The sequence below is a fragment of the Canis lupus genome, chromosome X, assembly GCF_048164855.1.
Source record: "Canis lupus baileyi chromosome X, mCanLup2.hap1, whole genome shotgun sequence".
Classification (NCBI taxonomy): domain Eukaryota; kingdom Metazoa; phylum Chordata; class Mammalia; order Carnivora; family Canidae; genus Canis; species Canis lupus.
The window spans coordinates 83,837,999-83,862,539 of record NC_132876.1 but is presented as its reverse complement, the minus strand read 5'-3'; the positions used below and the strand labels follow the sequence as shown (position 1 = coordinate 83,862,539).

At 42.3% G+C, this 24,541-nt stretch overlaps 1 protein-coding gene across 2 annotated transcripts in view; it reads right to left on the bottom strand.

Moving 5' to 3' along the window:
• Positions 1 to 24,013, bottom strand: part of SYN1 (synapsin I) — a 49,552-nt gene extending 25,539 nt beyond the window's left edge. Inside the window, exons 1-5 of one of the 2 annotated variants that reach the window (XM_072815737.1) lie at positions 23,470 to 24,013; positions 12,294 to 12,351; positions 12,099 to 12,190; positions 10,584 to 10,740; positions 10,320 to 10,409 (exon numbers count right to left, since the gene is read on the bottom strand). In XM_072815737.1, the coding sequence (XP_072671838.1) occupies positions 10,320 to 10,409; positions 10,584 to 10,740; positions 12,099 to 12,190; positions 12,294 to 12,351; positions 23,470 to 23,846 (774 nt within the window). In that variant the 5' untranslated portion in view covers positions 23,847 to 24,013. The remainder of the gene's footprint in view (positions 1 to 10,319; positions 10,410 to 10,583; positions 10,741 to 12,098; positions 12,191 to 12,293; positions 12,352 to 23,469) is intronic. The other variant, XM_072815738.1, reaches the window with a different exon arrangement.
• Positions 24,014 to 24,541: the final 528 nt, after the last annotated feature.

Sequence of the window (24,541 nt, the reverse complement as noted above, 5' to 3'; positions counted from 1 at the left end):
AATGGCTGAATCTCAATAAGAACAGTATGCTTTGTGGCATTTGAATTTTCCCTGTTTCCATCCCCTTCTCCCTACCTCCACAACAGCCTTGAAAATCAACATTCCTAGAGAACTATCTTTATTTGACCTGCTTGGCACTTTCCTAGAAAACTCCATTCACAAGGCTTGTCTATTTGATTTGACTCAGAGTTCACCTAGTGTGAACAGCTTTCCCTGGGGGTTCTTTTCAAAAACAATCAGTAGCAATTGTTTAACATAGGAAGCACTTGAGGCAGTGATTATAGTTAGGACAAACATTACAAGCTAACCGAAAAACCTAACAGGAAAAGTTGGGTAAGGAGATCTCCATAGGAGGCTTTGAAAAGCACTGACATATTACCAGGAATCTAGAAAACCACAAATATGCATAAGGCTGTGTGTATGCTCAGGATCTTTTGCTGACCTTGAGGCTCTGCAAAACCAGGAAGTAAAGTTTTAGGTAGCCTGCTAGGGTATTGAAGGCATGCCCCAACGTGTGCACAGGGCCCATCAGCAAAAGCTTGGAGACTTAATGGTTCTAGGTATTTAAAGAAATATCTGCCATTCATTACCTGACCACTAAGCTAATGAAGCAGAGGCTTCAGTGGCCATATAGGACAAAGAATACAACCTTTATGGAATTAGTTTAGGAATGTCACTTGAAAAAGAGCAAGAAAAATAAATCCTGGAATGGGGAACAGAATCTGATTTCCAGATTCTGCCATATAATATTATTTGCAATATTAAGTTTCCAACAGAAATGTATGAGACATGCAAAGAAACAATAAGGTATGACCCAAACAGAGAAAAATGAAGTAGCCAATAGACATTGTTCCTGAGGAAGCCCAGATATTGGACTTAGTAGACTATAAATAAGCTATTGAAAAAATATTTTTTAAAGATTTTATTTATTCATGAGAAACACAGAGACAGAGAGGCAGAGACACAGGCAGAGGGAGAAGCAGGCTCCCCACAAGGAGCCCGATGAGGGACTTGATTCCGGATCCCAGGATCATGCCCTGAGCTGAAGGCAGACGCTCAACCATTAAGCCACCCAGACGTCCTGAAAATATTTTCAAAGAACTAAAAGAAATCATGTCTAAAGAACTAATTGAAAGTATGAGAATGATATTCTAACAAATAGAGACTATCAATAAAGAGACAGAAATGATAAAATAGTAGTCCAGAACTGAAAAACACAACTGAAATAAAAAATTCACTAGAGGGGCTCAACCTTAGATTTGAACTGCCAGAGGAAAGAATCAATGAATTTAAAGGTAGGTCAACCAAGATAATCCATTGTGAGGAACCGAAAGAAAAAAAAATAAAATAAATAGAGTTTCAGAGGCCTGTGAAACACTGTCAAACATATCAACACACACATAATGGGAATCTCAAAAGGAGAGAGTAGAGAGAAAGATGCAATAAAAAATACTGAAAGGAATAATGGCTTAAAATCTCCTAAATTTGATGGAAAATATTAATCTATACATCTAGGAAACTCACTGAACTTAAAATAGGATAAACCCATAGAGATCTACATCTAGACACATCATAAACAAACATATGAAAGCCAAAGACAAAGAGAGAAACTTGAGAAAAGTAAAAGTAAAGGGACTCATCACATACAAAGGATCCTCAGTAAGATTAATGCTGATTTTTCATCAGAAACCTTGGAGGCTAGAAGGCAGTGGGACAACATATTCAAAGCACTGAAAGAAAAAGACCATCATGTAATAATTCTATATCCAGGGTACCTGAGTGCTGCAGTCAGTTAAACATCCAACTCTTAGTTTTGGCTCAGATCATGATCTCAGGGTTGTGAGATCAAGCCATGTGTCAGGCTCTACACTTAGCAAGGAGTCTGCTTGAGATTATCTCTCTCTCCCTCCCCCTGTGCCCCTCTCCACTGTGCTCATACACTCTCTCTGTCTCTGTGTCTCTCTAAAATAAATAAATAGGGGCATTTGGATGGCTCAGGTGGTTAAGTGCCTGCCTTTGGCTGAGGTCATGATCCTGGAGTCCTGGGATTGAGCACCACATCAGGCTCCCTGCTCAGCAGGGAGTCTGCTTCTCCTTCTGCTTCTCACCTCACTCAGGTGCTTGCTGTGTCTCTCTCAAATAAATAAATAACATCTTAATTTTTAAAAAATGTCCTTCTTTATCTCTAGTAACAATTTCTGTTTTAAAGTCTGTTTTATCTGATGTTATTATAGCCAACTCTCTTTCGGATACTGTATGCATGGCTAATCTTTTTCCATCCATTACTTTCAACTTATTTGCCTTTGAATCTAAAGTGTGTCTCTTATAGACAGCATATAATTAATCAATTCTGTCTATATCTGCCTTTTATTTATTTATTTTTAAGATTTTATTTATTTATTCATGAGAGACACAAAGAGAGAGACAGACAGACAGAGACATATGCAGAGACAGAAGCAGGCTCCATGCCGGGAGCCTGATGTGGGACTCGATCCTGGGACTCTAGGATCACGCCCTGGGCTGAAGGCAGGCGCTCAACCGCTGAGCCACCCAGGGGTCCCTATATCTGCCTTTTATGCTTAATATTTAATTTAGTAATTCAACATTTTCTAAAGATTTATTTATTTAAAGATTTTATTTATTTATTTGAGAGAGAGAGAGAGCACAAGTGGAAGGAAGGGCAGAGGGAGAGGGAGAAGCAGACTCCCTACTGAGCAGGGAGCCCAATTGACATGGGGCATTTTAAATGGATAAAAAGGTTAATTTATCAAGAAGATATAATAATGATAAACACATATGTACCTGAAGAACAGAGCCCCAAAATAAATGAAACAAAAAGATAGAACTGAAGGGAGAAATAAAGAATTCTATGATAATAGCTGGAGACTTCAATACCTCACTTTCAAGGATAGAGAAAAAAACTAGACAGAGGATCAACAAAGAAAGAGAAGACTTGAATATCACTATAAACCAACTAAACTTAACAGACATCTATAGAACAGTCTACTCTATGACAGCAGAATATACATTCTCCTCAAGGGCACAAAGCCAGAAAACAAGTCCCAAAAAATGTAAAAGTACTTAAATCATACAAAATATTTGTATTTTGGTTCTCTGACCACACCTGAATGAAATTAGAAACTATTAACAGGGGCAGCCTGGGTTCCTCAGTGGTTTAACACTGCCTTCAGCCCAGGGTGTGATCCTGGAGACCCGGGATCAAGTCCCATGTCAGGCTCCCAGCATGGAGCCTGCTTCTCCTTCTGCCTGTGTCTCTGCCTCTCTCTCTCTCTCTGTGCCTCTCATGAATAAATACATAAAATCTTAAAAAAAGAGAAACTATCAACAGAAAAAAATTAGGTAATTTTGCAAATATGTGGAAAGCAAACAACGTGTTTCTAAACAACCAATGGGTCAAAGAAGAGATTGCTAGGTAAATTAGAAGATACTTTGAGATGAATGAGAAAAAAAACCCAACATATCTTTAAAAAAATTAAAGTGATGCTTATAGGAAATTTCATAGTTGTAAAAGTGTATATTTATTTATTTTTAAAGATTTTATTTATTTATTCTTGAGAGACACAGAGAGAGAGAGAGAGAGAGGCAGAGACACAGGCAGAGAGAGAAGCAGACTCCTCATGGGGAGCCCAATGTGGGATTCGACCCCAGGATCCCAGGATCATGATCTGAGCTGAAGGCAGATGTTCAACCACTGAACCACCCAGGTGCCCCTAAATGTGTATATTTAAAAAGAAGAGAGATATAAAATCAATAACCTATTCTTCCATTTTTCAGAAATTAGAAAAAGAAGAGCAAATTAATCCCAGAGCATGCAGAAGGAAAGAAGTAATAAAGATTAATATCTACTCTTGTCAAGCTATTCCAAAAAATAGAAGAGGAAGGAAAGCTTTCAAATTCATTCTATGAGGCCAGCATTACCCTGATACCAAAACCAGATAAAGACACTACAAAAAAGAAAACTACAGGTCAGTATCTCTGATGAACATAGATACATACATTCTTAACAAAATATTAGCAAACTGCATCTAACTATACATTTAAAAAATCATTTACCACAATCAAGTGGGATTTATTCCAGGGATGCAAGGTCGTTCAGCATTCACAAATCAATCAGTGTGATAAAAATCATATAATCATCTCAATAAATGCAGGAAAAGTATCTGACAGAGTACAATACCCATTCATGATAAAAATTCCTGGAAAAGTAGGTTTAGAGGGAACATACCTCAACATAATAAAGGCCATATGTGAAAAAACCCTAGCTAACCTACTCAATGGGGAAAAACTGAGAGCTTTTCCTCTAAGATCAGGAACAAGACAGGGATGTCTATTCTCACCATTTTTATTCAACATAGTATGGGAAGTTCTAGCCACAGTAATCAGACAAGAAAAAGAAATAAAAGGCATCCAAATTAGTAAGGAAGAAGTAAAACTTTCACTATTTGCAGATGAAATGATACTATATATAAAAAGCCCCAAAGACTCCACCAAAAAACTACTAGAACTGATAGCTAAATTCAGTAAAGTCAGAGGATACAAAATTAACATACAGAAATCTGCTGCATTTCTATATGCTAGCAATGAAGTAGCAGAAAGAGAAATTAAGAAACTAAGCGAAATTAACAATCATACTATAATTGCACCAAAAATAATAAAATACTTAGGAATAAACTTAACCAAGGAAGTGGAAGATCTGTACTCTGAAAACTAAAACATTGATGAAAAAAACTGAAAATGACGCAAACCAATGGAAAGATATTCCAGCTCATGGATTGGGAGAAGCAATATTGTTGGAATGTCCATACAACACAAAGCAATCTACAGATTTAATGTAATCCGTATCAAAATACCAACAGCATTTTTCACAGAACTAGAACAGATAATCTCAAATTTGTATAGAACCACAAAAGACCCTAAATTGCCAAATCAGTTTTGAAAAAGAAGAACAAAACTGATATCCCAGATTTGAAGACATACTGCAAACCTGTAGTAATCAAAATAGTATGGTACCAGAACAAAAACAGACACACAGATTAATGGAAAATAATAGAGTCCAGAAACAAATCTACACATATATGGTCAATTAACCTGTGAGAAATGAGGCGAAAATATACAATGGGAAAAGACAATCTCTTCAACAAATGGTGCTGACAAAACTGGACAGCTACATGCAAAAGAATGAAACTGGATCACTTTCTTACATCATGCACAAAAATAAACTGAAAATGTATTAAAGACCTAAATGTGAGATCTGAAACCATAAAATTTCGAGAAGCAAACACTGGCAATAATTTCTTTGACATCAGCCATAGAAACACATCTCCTCAGGCAATGGAAACAAAAGCAAAATTAAACTATTGGGACCATACCAAAATAAAAAGCTTTTGTACATCAAAAGAAATCATCAAGTAAACAAAAAGGAAACCTACTGAATGGGAGAAGATAATTTCAAGTGAATAGGGGTAAATCTCATAAGGGGTTTATATCCAAAATATATAAAGAACTTATACAACTCAACACTAAAAAGCCCACAAATAATCCAATTAAAAACGGGCAGAGGACTTGAATAGACATTTCCCCAAAGAAAACATAGAGATGGCCAACAGGCACATGAAAAGATGCTTAACATCACTAACCATCAGGGAAATGCAAATTAAAACCAGAATGAGATATCACTTTACACCTGTCAGAATGGCTAAAATAAAAAAACAAGAAATAATAAGTGTTGGCAAGGATGTGGAGAAAAAAGGAACCCTCATGCACTGTTGGTGGGCATGCAAATTGGTGCAGTCACTATGGAAAATAGTATGGAGGTTCTTCAAAAAAAATAGAATTATCATGTGGTCCAGTAATTCCACTACAGGGTATTTTCCCAAAGAAAATGAAAACGCTAATTAAAAAAGATATATGTACCCCTATGTTTACTGCAGCATTGTTTACAATAGCCAAAATATGAAAGCAACCTAAGTGTCTATAGATAGGTGAATGGATAAAGAAGACGTGGTATGTATTCACAATAGAATATTACTCAGCTATAGAAAAGAATGAAATCTTGCCATTTGCAACAACATGGACAGAGCTAGAGGGGATAATACTAAATGAAATAAGTCAGAGAAAGACATCATATGATTTCTTTCATATGTGGGATTTAAGAAACAAAATAGATGAATATAGGGGAAGGGAGGGAAAAATAAAATAAGATGAAATCAGAGAGAGAGACAAACCATAAGAGACTCTTAACTCTAGGAAACAAACTGAGGGGTGCTGGAGGGGTGCGTAGGGGCATGGGGTAACTGGGTGATGAGCATAAAGAGGGCAATTGATATAATGAGCACCGGGTGTTATATGCAAGTGTTGAATCACTAAACTCTACCTCTGAAACTAATAATACACTATATGTTCATTAATGGATTTTAAATTAAAGCAAGAAACAAAGAATAAAAGAAACAAACGAAAAAAACCCTAGACTCTCTTTTTAAAGATTTCATTTATTTATTCATGAGAGACATAGAGAGAGAGAGGTAGAGACATATGCAGAGGGAGAAGTAGGCTCCGTACAGGGAGCCCAATGTAGGACTTGATCCTGGGACTCAAGGATCACACTCTGAGCTGAAAGGCTGTTGCTCAACCACTGAGCCACCCAGGCATCTCAAAACCCTAGACTCTTTTTTTTTAATTTTTAAAGATTTATTTATTTATTTATGATAGACATAGAGAGAGAGAGGCAGAGACACAGGAGGAGGGAGAAGCAGGCTCTGTGCAGGGAGCCCAACGTGGGACTCGATCCTGCGACTCCAGGATCGTGCCCTGGGCCAAAGGCAGGCGCTAAACCGCTGAGCCACCCAGGGATCCCCAAAACCCTGGACTCTTAAAACACAGAGAACAAACTAGTGGTTGCCAGAGAGGAGGTGGTTGGGGGGATGGACAAAATAGATAAAAGGAATTAAGAGTACACTTATCTTTGATAAGCACTGAGAGAGGTATAGAATTGTTGAATCATTATTTTGTACATCTGAAACTAACATATAACACTGTATGTTAGTTATACTTCAATAAAAAAATAAGTAATAAAGATTAGAGTGAAAATAAATGAAATGAGAATAGAAAAACAATAGAGAAAAATCAATGATACCAAAAGTTGGTTCTTTGAAAAGATCAACGAAATTGACAAACCTTTAGATTAAGGAAAAACGAGAGAAAACTAATTATTAAAATAAAGAATAAAAGAGGGACATAGCTACTAACCTTACAGAAATGAAAAGAAATTTAAAAGAGTACTATGAACAATTGTATGCTAACAAATAAGAAAACCTAGGTGAAGGGGACAAATTCCTAGAATGACACAAACTACCAAAATTGACTCAAGAAGAACCAGAAGACCTGAATAATCTTATAATAAATGAAGAGATCAGATTAGTAATAATAATAGGGATGCATGGGTGGCTCATGGCCTTCATCTGCCTTCGGCTCAGGGCATGATCCTGGGGTCCTGGAATCAAGTCCTGAATTGGGTTCCCAGCAGGGATCCTGCTTCTCCTCTGCCTGTGTCTCTGCCTCTCTCTCTGTATCTCTCATGAATAAATAAATAAATAAAATATTTTTAAAAAAGATTAGTAATAATAATTTTAAAAAATCCTACAAGAGGGCAGCCCGGGTGGCTCGGCAGTTTAGTGCCACCTTCAGCCCATGGCGTGATCCTGAAGACCCTGCATGGAGCCTGCTTCTCCCTCTGCCTGTGTCTCTGCCTCTCTCTCTCTCTCTCTCTCCTCCCTCTGCCTGTGTCCCTCTGCCTCTCTCTGCCTCTCTCTGTCTCATGAATAAATAAACTAAATCTTTAAAAAAATTAAAAAATAAAAATCCTACAAGAAATGCCCAGGACTAGACATCATGTCTTTACCAGTGCATTCTACAAATATTTAAAAAGAATTAACGCTAATCTTTCACAGCTCCTCCCCAAAATAGAAGAGAAGGGACCACTATCCATCTCATTCTGTGAAGCTACTATCACCCTGATACCAAAACCAGACAATGACATTATAAGAAAACAATAGATCAATATCCTTCATGATTATAGATTCCATAATTCTCAACAAAATCTAAAAAAACAGAATCCTAAAAAGATTATACACCAGACCAAGTGAGAGTTGGTCCAGTTATGCAAATGTGGCTCAATTCTCATGGAACTTAAGTAATGTAATATACCATATTCATAGTATAAAGGAAAAAAAACCCCACATGATCATATCAATAAATAAGGAAAAAACACTTGACAAAGTTCAACATCCTTTCATGATAAAAACACTCAACAAATTTAGAATAGAGGGGAACTCTGTTAACACTTAGGGAGCAGTTAATATATGCCAGATGCACTGTTCTAACCACTTCACATTCATTAAATAATTTAATTCTCACACCAACTCTGAGGCAGGAACTATTATTACCCACATTTTGTAGATGGATAAACTGGGGCACAGATCACTAAGTAACATTTCCTTTTTTTTTTTTAAAGATTTTTTATTTATTTATTGAGACAGAGAGAGAGAGGCAGAGACACAGGGAGAGGGAGAAGCAGGCTCCATGCAGAGAGCCCGACGTGGGACTCGATCCTGGGTCTCCAGGATCACAGCCCAGGCCAAAGGCGGTGCTAAACCGCTGCGCCACCAGGGCTGCCCACTAAGTATCATTTCCTATGTTAGGAAGCTAATAAGTTGTAGATCTAAGATTCCAATATAGAAACGCTAGCTAGAGTCCATGCTCTCAACCACAACCAGCTATACTGTCTCTCAAAGAATGTGGAATAATAATAATGATGGTAAACAAATTGGGTTTCCTAAGAACTAATGATTTGATGTTCATCTGTAAGTAAACTTAATTCATAATACTGTTAACTTAAATCAGTGACCATAATTTGTAATGCTGGTAATAATTTTTAATATTAATACCAATGTTTATTTGACCAAGATGGTAACTTTGGGTCGACATTGACATTTAACTGTAATTTAATTCACAAAAGTGGTGATGATTATTTATATAAGCAAATAGAATTTATAACATTGTTAAACATTTATAAAATTAGTTGTAAAATTTGATGGCATCAATAATGGTGATTCAATTTCTATTTGCAACTAAAATTTGATTCATAACTATGGAACTCATTAATTTATATTAATAATTATAACTTTAATATTAGCAATCATTCATAATGTAAACTGGAATGTTAACCATATTAATGATGATTTCTATTAGAAACTATAAGATATTTCAAAATATAGGTACTTATAATTTATATTAGTAAACTTAATTTGTAACATTGGCAATAATTTACAATAATATTTTACAATGTACTAATGGTTTAATTTCTTATATGAAAATCTTAATTTGTGGGACGCCTGGGTGGCTCAGTGGTTGAGCGCCTCCCTTCGGCCCAGGGTGTGATCCTGGAGTTGTGGGACTGAGTCCCGCATTGGGCTCCCTGCATGGAGCCTGCTTCTCTCTCTGCCTGTGTCTCTGCCTCTCTCTCTGTCATGAATAAATAAATAAAATCATTTAAAAAAATAAAGAAAATCTTAATTTGTAACACTGTTAATGAATTGTAATTATTAGTTATAATATTTGATGATATTAGTAATGATAATGTAACCTTTATTAAGTATAATATAATTCAAAACAGACTTATAATTTATATTAGAGCATAATTTGTAATACTGATAATAATTTGTAATAGTTATAATCTTCAAAGACACTAGTCATGCTTATTCAATTTCTGTTGGGAACTGCAATTTGATTCATAACAGTAGTACTCATAATTTACATCAATAAGAGTAATTTGTAGTATTAGTGATAAGTTGTAATATTAGTGATTTTATTTTATAATAATAGTAAGTAACAATTCAATGGCTATTGGCAAACAATTTAATTTATAACATCACTACTGATCATCTTTATTGCCAATCCTCACTTGCAACATTGGTAAGAAGGCTGTTTGCTAATATCAGTAACAATGACTTGATTTCTATATGTAACATGATCTGGTTCATTACATTAGATCTGTTCATCTACACAAGAAGTTGATTGTTAATAATGGTGAGAAAAGATATGATAAGAAACAGGATCACTGATTTAAATCACACTTGCAAGCACATAAGTAAATTCATGGTATTAATAAGCCCTGTAACGAAGCAATTTCACCCTTCACATGCACACACTGGCTGCACTCTCTGACAGCATGCCAATGGCAATAATGTCACAGTCTGCATGATGCTGTCCCCCCTTGCCCATCCTCCTTCCCCCAGACTCACCATCTCTTTGTGATTGGGGTAGAAAGTCTGATCGATAAGAGGGAATTCCTCTGTCCCCAGTTTCTTGTGCAGTCGAACCATCTGGGCGAACTATGAGAGCCAGGAGAGATGGGTGAGCAAATCCTTCACCTGGATGGAGTCTCCAAGCTGGGATTCCAAGCTTCAAACTTTCTCAGTTTCCCCAAATCACAGCGATTCTGATCTCCCACGTGCACACATGCATGAGACAGTCCCTCCACCAGTAGCACTCTTCCTGTCACTTACCACCCAGGGCTTGTCACAGAAGTTGTAGACAGAATGCAAAGAGTTGACACTGGGGATGCCAGCATACTGCAGCCCAATGACCAAACTGCGGTAGTCTCCGTTCCGTGCCATGCTGAAAGCGTGCTGGCGGATCAGCACAAAGTCCGGCTTCAGAGACCTGGCATGGCAGGGGGAGAAGTGTCCAGGATACTACTCTCCCCAAAGCTCCCCACCACCCTGAGAACAAAAACCAACTTTCTAAGTCTTCACGGCTCCTAGAAATTGCAAAGTGGCTGCTTACCTCAACACATATGCACCGGCTATGTCCTCCAGTGCCAGCACCCTTTCTACACCTCCCCCATCTGGTGACCCCCTGGAAGCCTTTCCTACCTGTTTCTCGCCTTGCCCAGGTCAGCTAGCAGCTTGACCCCTCAGCTCTGACAGCTCCCTGATCATAATCTCTCAGACTATTAGCTGTCCTCAAAGGCTGCGGCCCAGAATAAATTCCAGCCTCAGGGCCTCTACACTGTGGCCAGGAGAGATGGGTGAGCAAACAGCCTCAGGGCTGTTTCCTGTGCCTGGAACATTCCCCCCCTCCCCCCAACCTGGATATCCACACATAGCTCTCTTTCACCTCCTTCAGTTCTTTTCTCAAGTGTCTCTCACAGACGCAATAGGTACTCCATAAATACCTATTGAATGTAAAATGCTGAGAGCAGCACCTGGCATACAGTAGATGTTCAAGAAACATTTGCTGACTTAATAACTAAGAAGTTTGGCTCGTGGTCTGCTAGGATCCTTGGCTCTGCAGAAGGAAGCTATCGTCCCACATTCTGTATCTAATGTTTTTTTTAATTGACATATAACATTGTGTAAGTTTAAGGCATTAAACAGGTCAATTTGACACACTTAATATATTGTAATAGGATTGCCAATATAGCGTTATTTAGCACTTCTATCACATCACATAATAATCATTTCCTTTTGGTGGTGGGAATAATGAAGGTCTGGTCTCTTAGTAAGTTTGATAATTATGATACAATATTGTTATCTATATTCATTATACTGTGCATTAATGCTCCAGGACTTATTTCTCTACCAGTTACAAGTTTATGCCCTTAAACATCTCTCCTAGTCTACCACTCCTCAGCCTCTGGTAACCACTGCTTTAGTCTCTGGTTTTACGAATTTGGCCTTTTTTCGATTGCATAGACAGGATACAGTACTTGTCTTTCTCTGGCTGATTCATCTTACTTAGCATAGTGTCCTCAAGGTCCATTCACATTGGTGCAAATGGCAGGTTTCCTTCTCTCTCGTGGCTGGATAATATTTCATAGTATATGCATACCGCATCTTCTTTATCCATTCATTCACTAATGGGTTCTTAAGTTGTTTCCATAACTTGGCTACTGTAATACACCTAATTTCTGGCTCACAGAGGGATGGGTATGGGGTGGTGGTGGGGGGACTCACTCTCAGCTCTAAGGGAGTCCTTATGCCTCTTCCATAACACCAAGTTAACCTTTTTATACTTACCGCATGACCTTTACCCCATTCCGAAGAACTTCCATGTCCACAGAGAATCCACCATTGGCATGAGCCACGAGGTTGAGATCCGAGAATTCAGCCTAGGAAGGTGAAAAAATCAGTGATTTATCCACATCCCACAAAGATGACCAACTAGTTTTCAGTCTGGACAGCTGACCCCCAGGTCCATCTACCCCAACTAACCTGTTCTACTTTAATGTCAATTTCTCCATGGATCTTTTTCCCTTTGAAGTATTTTGCCCTGGAGAGGAAAAGCAGAGCACATCCATCAATCTCATGAAGACACACCCCAGGCCAGTCCTTTAACCCTTTTGCCCCTTCAGAGCCATAAAATGCTTCGTGATGGTTGAAACGCTTTGAGAAGCTCCACAGTGCTTTGTGCTTTGCGTACAATGAAGTCTGTTGTAATCCTCATGAAGGTGTGTCAATGTCAAAGGACATTGTGAACTCTAAAAGAAGTCCTTAAACCACAGATGGCAGGCAGGCATTCCCCAGAGTCTGGTCAGCTCATCCCACTGCTACCATAAATGTTTTTGAAAAGCTTTGCAAAATGAGGGAATGCTTCATAAGCTGTAACGTACTTTGAAATTGCATGGAGGTTCGTAAATGGCAAAAAACCCCAAAAACCAAAAACCAAACACCTTAGAGAATACATATATATGAAGTGTGCCCCAATATTTCTCAGTGTCTGTGTCTGCTCATGTGGCCTGAAGCATCTCTCTGCTCTCTGGCCTTTTCCCATGGAGCATCACATTTGCCACATGTAGCTGTGTGCCCCAAGAACACAACTGTGGGTGGGCAGCTATATAAAAGAGGAGGAGCAGATTGAGGGGTGCAGGCTGGCAGTGGTTCTATAGAAGCCAGAGCCATCAATGATGGGGACCAGGGGTGGGGGATGCAGCTGAGGGCAAGGGGAAGCCATAGGAGGGAAGAGGGGTAGGAACAGCAGTAGATGCAGCATGAACTGCCATGTCACTATCCCTGGGCCCAACCCCAGCTGGGCTTGGTTTCCAGTGGTGTCCTTCCCCAGGCCCAGGATTTCTACCTGACAGGCTTCTCTACACACAGAAGCTCATCTCCAGTCAGGTTTCTCATACAAGAGGGGTGAGGAGAGGAACCACTCCCAGGGTTACCTACATGCACAAAGTAAGGGTCTCTGACACATCCGCACAGCACAAAGGGGCCCTAGTGACTTCACTGATGAACCCCAAAGACTCCAAGCACAGTCATTTTCTCCTTTTCCTCTCTCTCCCTCCCTCCCCCTCCTCCTTCCCTACCCCTCCACACACACACACACACACATGCACTCCATTACTGATACTGTCTGCACACAAGTGTTGGAAGAGAATTTCTCTGAGACCTGCACATTTTTCATGTATAAAATAGTGACGAATGTAGACTGTGTCACTGTATTTCAAACTTTTTTGACCACAAGTGTAGTGAATACTGTGGCACTCTGCTCAGATGTCTTCTTCAGGGCTAATGCACCCAGATATCAGCTGTTGACAGCTCATGGCTATGTCCCACTGGGAACTGTCTTGTCATGGGGAACTGCCTTGGACAAGATTATATCTACTTTAGCAGCCCACGTCTTATATCTGGCCCATGAGTGAGTACAAAGGCTGGCCCCTTTGCCTCAGTACAGGCTGACTCAGAAGGACCATACCACTGCCCTAGGATCAGCTGAGGCCTCTGATGCAGCTGCATCATGGACCAGTTTCTCCCTCTGCCTGACCCTGCCCTCCTTACAGGCATTGATCCTAAAGGCACTCCCCAGTAAGCCTCCTGCATACAAATACCTGCCTCAAAATCTATTTCCAGAGAACCCAACCTAAAACAGTGCCAGAGATGTCAAACTACAAAAAAAGACTCTAATGCCATTTTGGAATTGGGTCACTCAGCAGCCAGCAGGCAATGAGGAACCATCGTCTGTGGGGGTGGAGCACAGATAGCCCTTAACATGCTGTAGCAACATAAAGCACTTGGCAGCAGGTCTGGGCTGTGGTGCCAGCAGGATGCCACTTGAACTATATGATCTGGCAGATTCCATGATACTGGACGTGTCAGTAGTGGGAAGAGGCACAGTGTCGAGTGTATTTTCATGAGTGTGAGAATTATAGTGTGGGCCCTTGGCGTTTGGGGGTAGCAGTAACTTTTACTGATGGTGAATTCTAATGAGATACTGATAGAAGGGAATGCACCAGTTGGTGAAATATCCCTGGCACTTGGGAGGTGTGAGGGAAATGGTAAGCAGACCTGGGTGACTATTTGTTAAACACCATTGGTTAGCTGAAGAAAGATCTGACATGTTCAGGGTGAGTAATCACTAATTCAAAGCAAAATGAGAAAGCCAGAGGACCCCCTTGGATACATTTAAGGAAATACCAATCTTCTACAACTGGAGGGCAGACAGAGGGGAGAACTAGGGGCTTAGGGCATAATCATAAGTGTAACAAAACTTTGGAGAACGTTGAATTCTCAGGCCTAGCACATCTCCTATGCCATGGTCAGAGCCCTAATAGGACAAGAGTGAAGCCCTTAGACTTGGGATGGGGATATCTGGGAAGATGTATGTAACACCTCGAACTTGTTGATTCACCTGAACCCACTGGGCCTGCAGAAGTAGTCCACTTCTCCTTGTTAGAGTATAGACCTTCCCTCTGCCTGAAGATAATACAGAGGCCCTGAAGGAAGCAGATGCCTTACAAAATAATGCTTGCCCCTTTCAGAATCTACCCCCTTCCCCTCTTAGCAAACAGATCAATATGCAGGGTCAAATCCTAGAATACCTAACTGGAGAGGTTCTAAGCTTGCAAAGGAAGGAAAGAAATACACAAAAGCTGAAAGACCTGGCCAATATGTACGGACAGGAGCTGTCAAAGTATGCATGAAACTGAGTCCTAAGGACAATGGGCCAAAGAGGTGGAACATGAAGTTGATGTTGCCGATATACTGTGAGATGACTTGTGGAAGCCTGGAGCAAACAATGGTCAATACCAAGTGAAACAGAAATGCCAAATCTTCCATGGCAGACTGTGGAAGAAAGGATCAAAGGACTCAAAGAAACAGACATGTTAGAGAAGATATACTAGGTAAGTCTAGAAAACTCATCAGCTGATCATATTCTATGGGAAGGTCCAGAGGATATACCCCACTTACAAAATCAATAAGGAATATGCTGGTAAGAGTGGAACCAGCCATAACAAGAAGCACAGTAGTGGTAAAGTGATAAATGAAGTCCTGTCCCAGGTTCTGCTCAAAATGGGTCCATTGGGTCCACAGGTTCACCCAGTGGTCACTTCCCCCATTCACAAATGTATAATTAAAATGGACATATCTGGGGGTGCCTGGGTAGCTCAGTTGGTTAAGCATCTGCCTTTTTTAAAAAAAGAAATGAGAAGCAGACAAGGAGATTAATTTCATTGATATCTTTTCCTTTCTTTTTTTTTTTTTTAAAGATTTTATTTATTTATTCATGAGAGACACACACAGAGAGAGAGGCAGAGACACAGGCAGAGGGAGAAGCAGGTTCCATGCAGGGAGCCTGATGTAGGACTCGATCCTGGGTCTCCAGGATCACACCCTGAGCTGAAGGTAGGTGCTTAACCACTGAGCCACTCAGGCATCCCAAGCATCTGCCTTTAGCTCAAGTCATGATCCCTGAGTAGAATTTGACTGGAATTTGCTCATGCTCTCTCAAATACATAAATAAAATCTTTAAAAAAATAAAATGGACATAACTGTAGTTGTCAGAACCCCTACATGGGCTCTTTGGTTTGTAGGGGTAAGAGCTATTGCAGTGGGGAAGTTCAAATGGATGCCTCTGAAACTACACATCCCTCCCCTGATCAAATCAGTAAATCAAAGATAATATCATATCTATCCTAAGAGTGATGGTGGAAAGTCATGCTACTTTGAGAGATTAAAGGATGCAGGGGTGTTAGTCCCATCATATCTCCACTGAATTAATCAGTTTGGGTCCTGGAGAATGTGTATAGACATTCTCAACCAAGCTGTATCCCTAATTGAACCAGCTGTACTGGACGTGCTGCCATTGCTAGAGCAAACCTCAGATACTCAGGTGGCTGTATCTGAGGTGACTTACTGAATGCACTCTTTTCTACTTTGATCAGAAAAAAGGATCAGAAACATTTCACATTCACATGGGACTGACGACAATATTTTTTGATGGTCTTGCCACAGGGCTATGCTATCTTTCTCATTCTGCGTCATCATATGGTCCAAAGGCACTGGGCCATCTGGACATCCCACAGAATATCACACTGGGCTGCTATATTAAATCATATTGATTGGGCAAGAGATGATTAGCACATCGTCTTGATAAGACGCATGCACTCCAGAGGGTAGGAGATAAACCACACAAAGACTCAGAGGCCTGCCACATTATCAAAAGTTTTTGGGATACAGTGGTCCAAGGCATTCCAGGACAGCCCCTCCAAATAATAGGGCAAAGCATTGGATCTTACACCTCCCACCATGAAGAAAAAAGCACAACACTTGGTAGGTGTCTTCAGGTTCTAGAGGCAGCATATTCCACACCTGGAGATACTGCTCTGATTCATATTTCAGGTATAACATAAGGCTGAATGGGATGCCATATGATCTGAAAGATCTTATGATACCGGATAAGTCAGTAGTGGGAAAAGATACAGTTGGAGCTTATGGGAAGTTTGAATGGGAGGCCCCTCAGGTTCTGGAGCAAGGCCATGCCACCTGCAGCAGAGAATTACATGACTTTTGAGAAACAATTCCTGGTGCAGTACTGGGCTCTGGTAGACAGAATGCTTGACTACGGGGCACCAAGTGATTGTGCATCCAGGTGCCCATTGTGAGCTGGGTCCTGCCAGGTCCACCAAGTAATAACATCAGATGGACCCAGCAGCTGGGATCAAGCTCAAGCAGGACTGAGCAAGCTGCCTGAGCAGGTAATCTAGATGCCCATGTCATCCCCACTGCTGTACTAGTGCCTCCCTCAGCTCACCAAGGGGACCCCTTACAACCAGTGGGTGAAGGAAGGAAGAAAAAGCCTAAGCTTGGTTCAAAAATGACTGGTTTGGTATGTGGGGAGAAGCCAAAAATGGACAGTGGCTGTATGATAGCCCCACTCAGAGTGGTCCTGAAAGTGGCAGAGCTCCCAATGGCAGAGCTTTGGACTATGCACCCAGTAATCTACTTAATAGGGAAAGAAAAATGGCCCAAGAATAGAATATGTTCACTGAGGGGCAGTGGTAGATGGCTTGGCTGATTAGAGGCCCTGAAGGAAAAATATTAGAAGATCAGGACAAGGAGTGTTATGCTAAGTGAAATAAGTCAGACAGAGAAAGACAAATATCATGTGATTTCACTCTATGGAATTTAGGAAACAAAACAAATGAGCAAAGTGGAAAAGAGAGAGGGGGGACAAACCAAGAAACAGACTGACTCTTAACTATAGAGAACAAATTGATAGTTACCAGAGGGGAGGTAGGTGGGGGGATGGGTTAAATAGGTGAGGTACACCAGTTGATGTATGGAAGTGTTGAGTCACTATATTGCAGACCTGAAACTAATATTGCACTGCGTGTTAACTAATTGGAATTAAAATAAAAACTTAAACAAAAAAGATCAGGACAAGGAGGTCTGGGACATGAAAATGTGGGTGGACATATAGGGGTAGACATGGGAGTGGGCAAAAAGTGAGGAGTGAAGATCTTTGTATTGTGTGTTAACACCCACCAGACAGCATCCCCAATGGAAGTGGCACTAAACAACCAGGTAGACAGAATGAGTCAGCCAGATGATGTCAGCCAGCCTCTCAAATCAGCCACCCCAGCGCTAGCAGATGCGTACATGAATGAAGTAGCAAGAGTAGCAGAGATAGAGGCTATTAGTGGGGCCTACAGCATTATTGCTGAATGTCCAATCTTCTGGTAACAGAGACCAACATTGAGCCTGTGACATGGCATCATCCCTTAAGAAGACCAACTAGCCAGTTTGTGGCAAGCTGTCTACTTTGGGCCCCTTCCACCCTGGAAAGACAAATTATTCATTTTGACTGGGATTTTCTATATATGGGTTTGCCTTTCCTGATTGCAGGACCATAGCCAGTACCACTGTCCAAGGGCTTACACAATATTTGATCCACCAGTATGAGATCCCTCATAACACTGCATCAAACTGAAGGACACATGTGACAGCAAAGGAGGTGCCAAAGTGGGCCCATGACCATGGAATCAACTGATGACATTATATACCATAATACCACCCAGAAGCTGCTGGCCTGGAACAACTTTTGTAGCCACAGCTAAGAAATGATACCATGAAAGAATGGGGTACCATCCTCCAAAACACCCTAAATCAATGGCTCGTTGTTTATACTCTGTTCCCAATGGGTAGAATACATGGGTCTGGGAACTCAGAGGTGAAAGGAGAGGCCCAGCTTACCATCGATCCCAGTGATCCACTTTTGGAATGTGTGCTTCCTGTTCCCTCAAGGCTCTGCAAGGTTAGAGGTCCTGGTTCTCCAAAGGGGAACACTGCTACCAGGGGACACAGCAAGAATCCTATTACATTCTAAGCTATGGATGCCACCTGGATATCTCAGGTTTTACATGCCAGTGGATATGAAGAGGAATGAATCACTTCACAGGGGTATATGGCCTGAAATGTCAGGAGGACGTTCAGGGATTGCTATTACACAGTGGGAGCAGGGAGGAATATGTTTGGCACCCAGGTGATCCACTTCAGCATCTGTTGGTCCTCCTTGCACAACCATGCAAGGAAATGAACAAGTACAGCAGCCACAGCCTGGGAAGGGCATGAGGACCAAGGGCTCCGGAATCCCTCAAGGATGAGGGAATGGATCACTCAACAGGTAAGCCACTAAGCCCAAGAGAGGTGCTAGCTGAGGGTCAGGGGAATCTAGAATGCATAGTGGAAGAAGGAGACAATGCGTATCATTTATTTATGCCACTTTTATCAACTGCATCAGTGGAGGATGTCATTCATCCCACTAACCATGCTCTTTCAAGTCTCTCCCAGAAGACAAGACCAATTACAATCCTGGAAATGCTGTTTCCAGATGGGACGATCTTGCTTTAAGAAGCAAGTGGATCAGAGCAGTACAAGGAGTGGATTCTGTGCTCCCCTCAGATCTTCACTCCCCACCCCCACCTTCAGGCCTTCCCATCTATTTCTGAGCTTCTGGGAAGATTTGCTGCTGAAGGTTCACAGCGCTGTCCCTCACTGGGAACTGGCCTCTGCAGCAGGGATTTGCCTTCCCCAAGATTATGCTTCCTCCCAGGGGGCAGCTTGTGACTAATGATTGACTGATGTAAAAATACAAAAGCCTGGATACCCCCACCTCGATTAAGGTAACTCTGAAGGGTCATCCTTGCTCCAGAGCTCTCCCAGAGGATTGGCTGAGGTTTCTGTTGTGGCTGCATCATAGCTCAACCTTTCCCTCTTCTAAATCCTGCTTCCCTCACTCCTCCCCCGCAACAGGTGTTGTTCCCAAGAGCTCTCCCCAATAAATCTGCACACAAACCTCAGAGTCTCAGGGCCTGCTTCCAGGGAAGTCTAAGAAAAGAAGCCACAATAAGAGATAGAGTTTATATAACCCACTATATACATAGATACATAATAACCTATCCTATATATGTAATATATTTTATATGACACCTCTGATGTTATACAGCAAATATAATACAGTATGGCTTATATAACATATAATATATTGCATATTACATACTATGTGTATATGTACCTAGAAGGTATATAAATATACATATATAATTGGAATGAAAGTTTGAGTAAACGAATACCTATACTACGTGCAACAGAGTCTGGTATTTCCTAGTCTATCTTAATCCACTTCATGAAGAAAAATATACACATACATATGTATTATACTATAAAGTTATTATATAGCAAATGTATGATATAGCATATGTCAAATATAATATATGGCATACATTACTGATTAAATTTCTTGGAGTAACAGTTCCACTAAATAATAATTCCACTTATTATGTGTAGCATATTCTTGTTATATTCTATTTTCATTTATACTACTGCATGAAGTAAATGAAATGCTGGTCACAAGCCATTAGGTGACTCACAGTTTGAAGGACATTGGACTAAATTATTTATAAAAATGGGAGATGATTCTTAACTCAGGGTTTGCAACTGTAAGCCACAGAGGACTTGAGACCCAGGAAAAGGTGAGAGTAGTGAGGTTTGGTGGGAAAGGTGTCAGACTCCATCTAGGTGTACAATCCATTACAGAGTTTGCAAAAACTCCTCCTTTATTCCAGGCTGAAATCCTCAAAGTCAGATGATACTTGCAATATCTGCAGGCAGGTGATGCAGAAGTCTCTGTTTCCCACGCTGAGCCTGGTGTACACAGGCCCTTTCCCTTTGTCCATCCCACCCCATCTATAGTAGATCCTAAATAAATAGTTGCTAGATGGAATGGAAGAAAAGACTTAGAGCAGCTGTTGGGATAAAGGGGGTTTCTGAGATGCAGAAGGGGAAGGGAAGAATCTTTCACTGAATTCAGCAGGTGCTCAATAAATGCTTGCTGGACAACTTAGAAAAAAATGGAAAACACCAGAGTTGTAATTATTGAAAGAGGGAGGGTCTTACTGGTATTCAGTAGATAATTAATGAATGTTTGATGGGACAAAGAAAAATGCAGCAAAGAAACTTCCTGTAGTGTAGGAGTGGGGATGGGAAGTCTAAAGGAGAGTGATTACTAATATTCAGCAGGGGCCCCATTTAAGGTTTGCTGACTTCAATGGAGCAAATTTAGCCAAGAAGATGGCTCCTTTGTGAGTGGGTGCTGGTGAAGGAATTATTAGTACGTGTTCAAGAACTGCTTTATGGATTGATGGAGAAAAGAGGGATGCGGTTTTTTGAAAAGAATACAGTCAGAAAAAAAAGAGAATACAGTCAGAGATCAAGAAATGCTTTTTGGATTAATTGCGGGGGGTGGTAGTGGAAAGAGCAGTTGGCAAGATGGCTACTAAGTGGGGGAGGGGACCTAGCCAGAATACAGTAGATGCACATGGAACTTTATGGATTGTGTAGTGTCAAAGGTCAGATGGAGATTATTGAAGGGGGAACTAGGGCTTCAAGAGGGGGAGAGGAAGATGCATTGAATATGGGGTTCTTGGTGTGCAATAAGTGCTTATTAAACGATTGTGGGGTTGAATGGAGAAAAAGGTATAGAGAATCCAGCTGGAGGTTGGGGTTAGAAGGAAGGGGAACTGGAGGAGGGTTCTTCTTCATATATAGTAATAATAAATGGAGGCCTCCCATACTCTGACACTGGGAAAGTATGCAATAAATATCTGTAGAATGAATAAATGGCTCTGAATAGAGAGAAAGTCTGCTGGGTAAAGGCTCCTGGGTGAAGGAGGGGTGATCTAACAAGTAAAAAGCTGGTACTCAATAAATTTAGGTTGAAGTAGACCCCTGGAAAGAGAAGTCTTGAGATGGGACAGCAACTTCCATACTTGGAAAGCAGACGTTGAGAATGGCCCTTATATAATAGGAACTTAATAAGTGTTTACTGGCTTAAATAGGAGAAAGAACTTTCAGGGTATGGATTTAAGATTGGGAGAGGAAACCCTAAGGACACTGAGAGGGAGTGGGGAGGGGTAATCCTTATAAATTGGGCTCTAGATTTATTAAAAGAAAGGAGAGGCTTTATGACAGACACAGGTTCTTCAAGGGGGTAAGGAAGGGGTGTCTATTCCCTCCACACAGCAGGCACTGCATAGATGCTTACTGGATCCACTAAAATAAAAAGACCTTGGGAAGAAGGTGTGAACATAGAGCACACAGATGGCACTCCATAAATGCTCACAGGGGCCATTGCAGGAAAAGGCCTGTGGGGGAGGTGATTAGAATCGAGCACCTGGCAGACAATACATAAACGCTCACTGGATCCATTAAAAGAAAAGGTCTTTGTGGGAGGGGTGCTAGGGATGGGCATACAATCACTGGATCCATTGGAGAAAAAGTCTTTGGGGAAGGGGAATGGGGATGCAGAAGCTTGATCTATGTAAGCTTGATTCTCCATCCATGAGAGGAAAGGCTTTTGTGTAGAGGGCACAGAATCAGGCACACAGTGGTGCTCCACAAATGCTCCAAGAAGTGATGAAAAGAAAAAGGCCTTTGGAAAGAGTATTGAAATGGTGCACACAACAAGTGTGAGGTATTTGATCACTCTATTAACTGGAGGCAAGCCCTTATGGAGAAAGTCTAATTTTGGGTCATGCAGACGTTCAACACATGCAGAATGAAGCCACTGGGGAAAGGCTTTGGGGATGGGGTACACAGCAGGCATTCAATAAATGCTTGCTGAACAGACTGGAGGAAAGAAGCTTTAGAGAAGGCTCACATGGCTGGCTGGTGATAAATGCTGGGTGGGTTCACCAAAGGAAAGGTCTTTGAAGTAGCTTGAGAATGGAGGATAGAGGAGACACTCAATAAATGTTTTCTAGATCTATTGGAGGAAAAGGATTTTGGGGAGAGTCTGAAGATGAGTCACAGGAGGTTCAAAAATGCTCATGGGACTCATTTGAGCAAAATATGTTTGAGAAAGGGATTTGGATATAGGGCACATATATCAGACACTTAATAAATGCTTTCTAGATCCTTTGGAGAAATAAGTCCTTGGAGAAGGGACTTAGAGTTGGGACACACAGAAGGGATTCAATAAAGCCCCACAGGATCCATTAAAGGCAACACTTGGTGAGAAGATGGGATGGGATACGCAGCAGGCAATCAGTGTTCACTGACTAGCTTAAAAGGTCTTTGGAGGGAGGGTTGGGGTGGGGCACATACCACAGTCTGGATACATGTTCACAAGCTCTAGTAGAGAGAAGGCCTGAGGGCAAGGATTGAGGGGGACAAGACACATAGCAAGCTCTCAGTGAATGTTCACAAAATTCATGGAAGCCCAAGGCTTTGGGGAAGGGCTCTGAGATAAGGCACACTGCAGGTAAATGATAAATGCTCACAAGATCCATTAAAGGACAAGGTCTTTGGGGTGAGGGTTGGGGAGGGCAAGGCACATTAGACTCTCGAATGCTCACAGGATATACTGAAGCCAAAGCTTTGGGAAAGGAGGTACACAGCAGGCGCCCGATAACTGCTCCCTGTATGGATGGAGAAGGCCTGGGTGGGGGCAAAGGCGGGGTACACAGGAAGTGCCCAGCATAATAATTTAAGGGAAAAGGGTTTGGGTTAGGGGACCAGGTGCCTAGCACACAAGGTGCTTGATAAGTGCTCATCGTGGAACGATCTGGGGGACCCAGGCCCGCGGAAGACATCCGCGGCAGTGGCTTACCAGTCGGTGTGGGGCTCGTCGATGACCAGCAGCACCCTGGCGGCAGCGCCCCCACGACCTGCGCCCCCAGAGCCGCCGCCCACCTGCTCGCTGAAGGTGGCCGCCGCGGCCGCCGTGGTCTGCTTGACCGCGTTGGACAGCGACGAGAAGAAGCCACCACCCCCCGAAGACCCGGGACTAGGGGCAGCGGGAGAGGCCACAGGGGCGGACGCGGAGGCCCTCTCGGCAATGGCAGTCGCGGGACCGGGCGTGGCTCCGGGGCTGGGGGCAGCAGGCGGCGGCGGGGGTGGCTGCGGGCGCTGCAGGTCTGTCATGTACCCATTTGGCAGATTGGCCATGAAGTTGCTGTCCGACAGGCGGCGCCGCAGGTAGTTCATGGCTGCGGCGTGGGGCAGGGGGTCCTAGGAGCAGCCTGGTCAGGAGCCGCGGGGGCGGACCGCGCGGGGCCCAGGAGCACAGCTGCGCTCTCAGGCACGACACGACTCTTCCGTTGCCCGCTGCAGACTGAGGCAGCGCTGAGTCGCCGCCGCCGCAGCGCCGATGGTCGCGCCCGTACCCCCCTATCTCGCGCCCCTCGTGGTGCTGTCCAGCTGGGCCGGCGGCGGCGCGGACGCGACCAAGGCGACTGCGAAGGGGAGTTTGGGGAGGAACGGCGAGTGACGTCAGCGCGCCTTCAGTGCTGGGGAGGCGGTGGCGCGCGCCGACAGGCGGGGGCGAAGGAGCTGTCCGTGGTGCTGAAGGCGGCAGTGCGCACGCGCCACGCCGCATCCTGATTCCCCTCCCCCTCGTCCGATTGGGGATGCGCAATTTAGGGAGTGGGGGCGGGGTAGATACTTGTCGGGAGGGTCGAGGTGAGTGGTCAGTCAAGACCCCCACCCCGCCTCATTCCGGTTTTCACACCCAGTCTCACTCACAGGCAGGATTCTCTGTAGTTACTCAGTTCCCCGTGTTGATATTCACCATAGAAGGCATGGGGGGGATGGGGGGGAATGGAGGCACACGCAGAGACTCAAAAGTAGAGAAATAACCTCACTGCGACGGATGGGGGTCACACGCAGTACCCTGTGGGGGG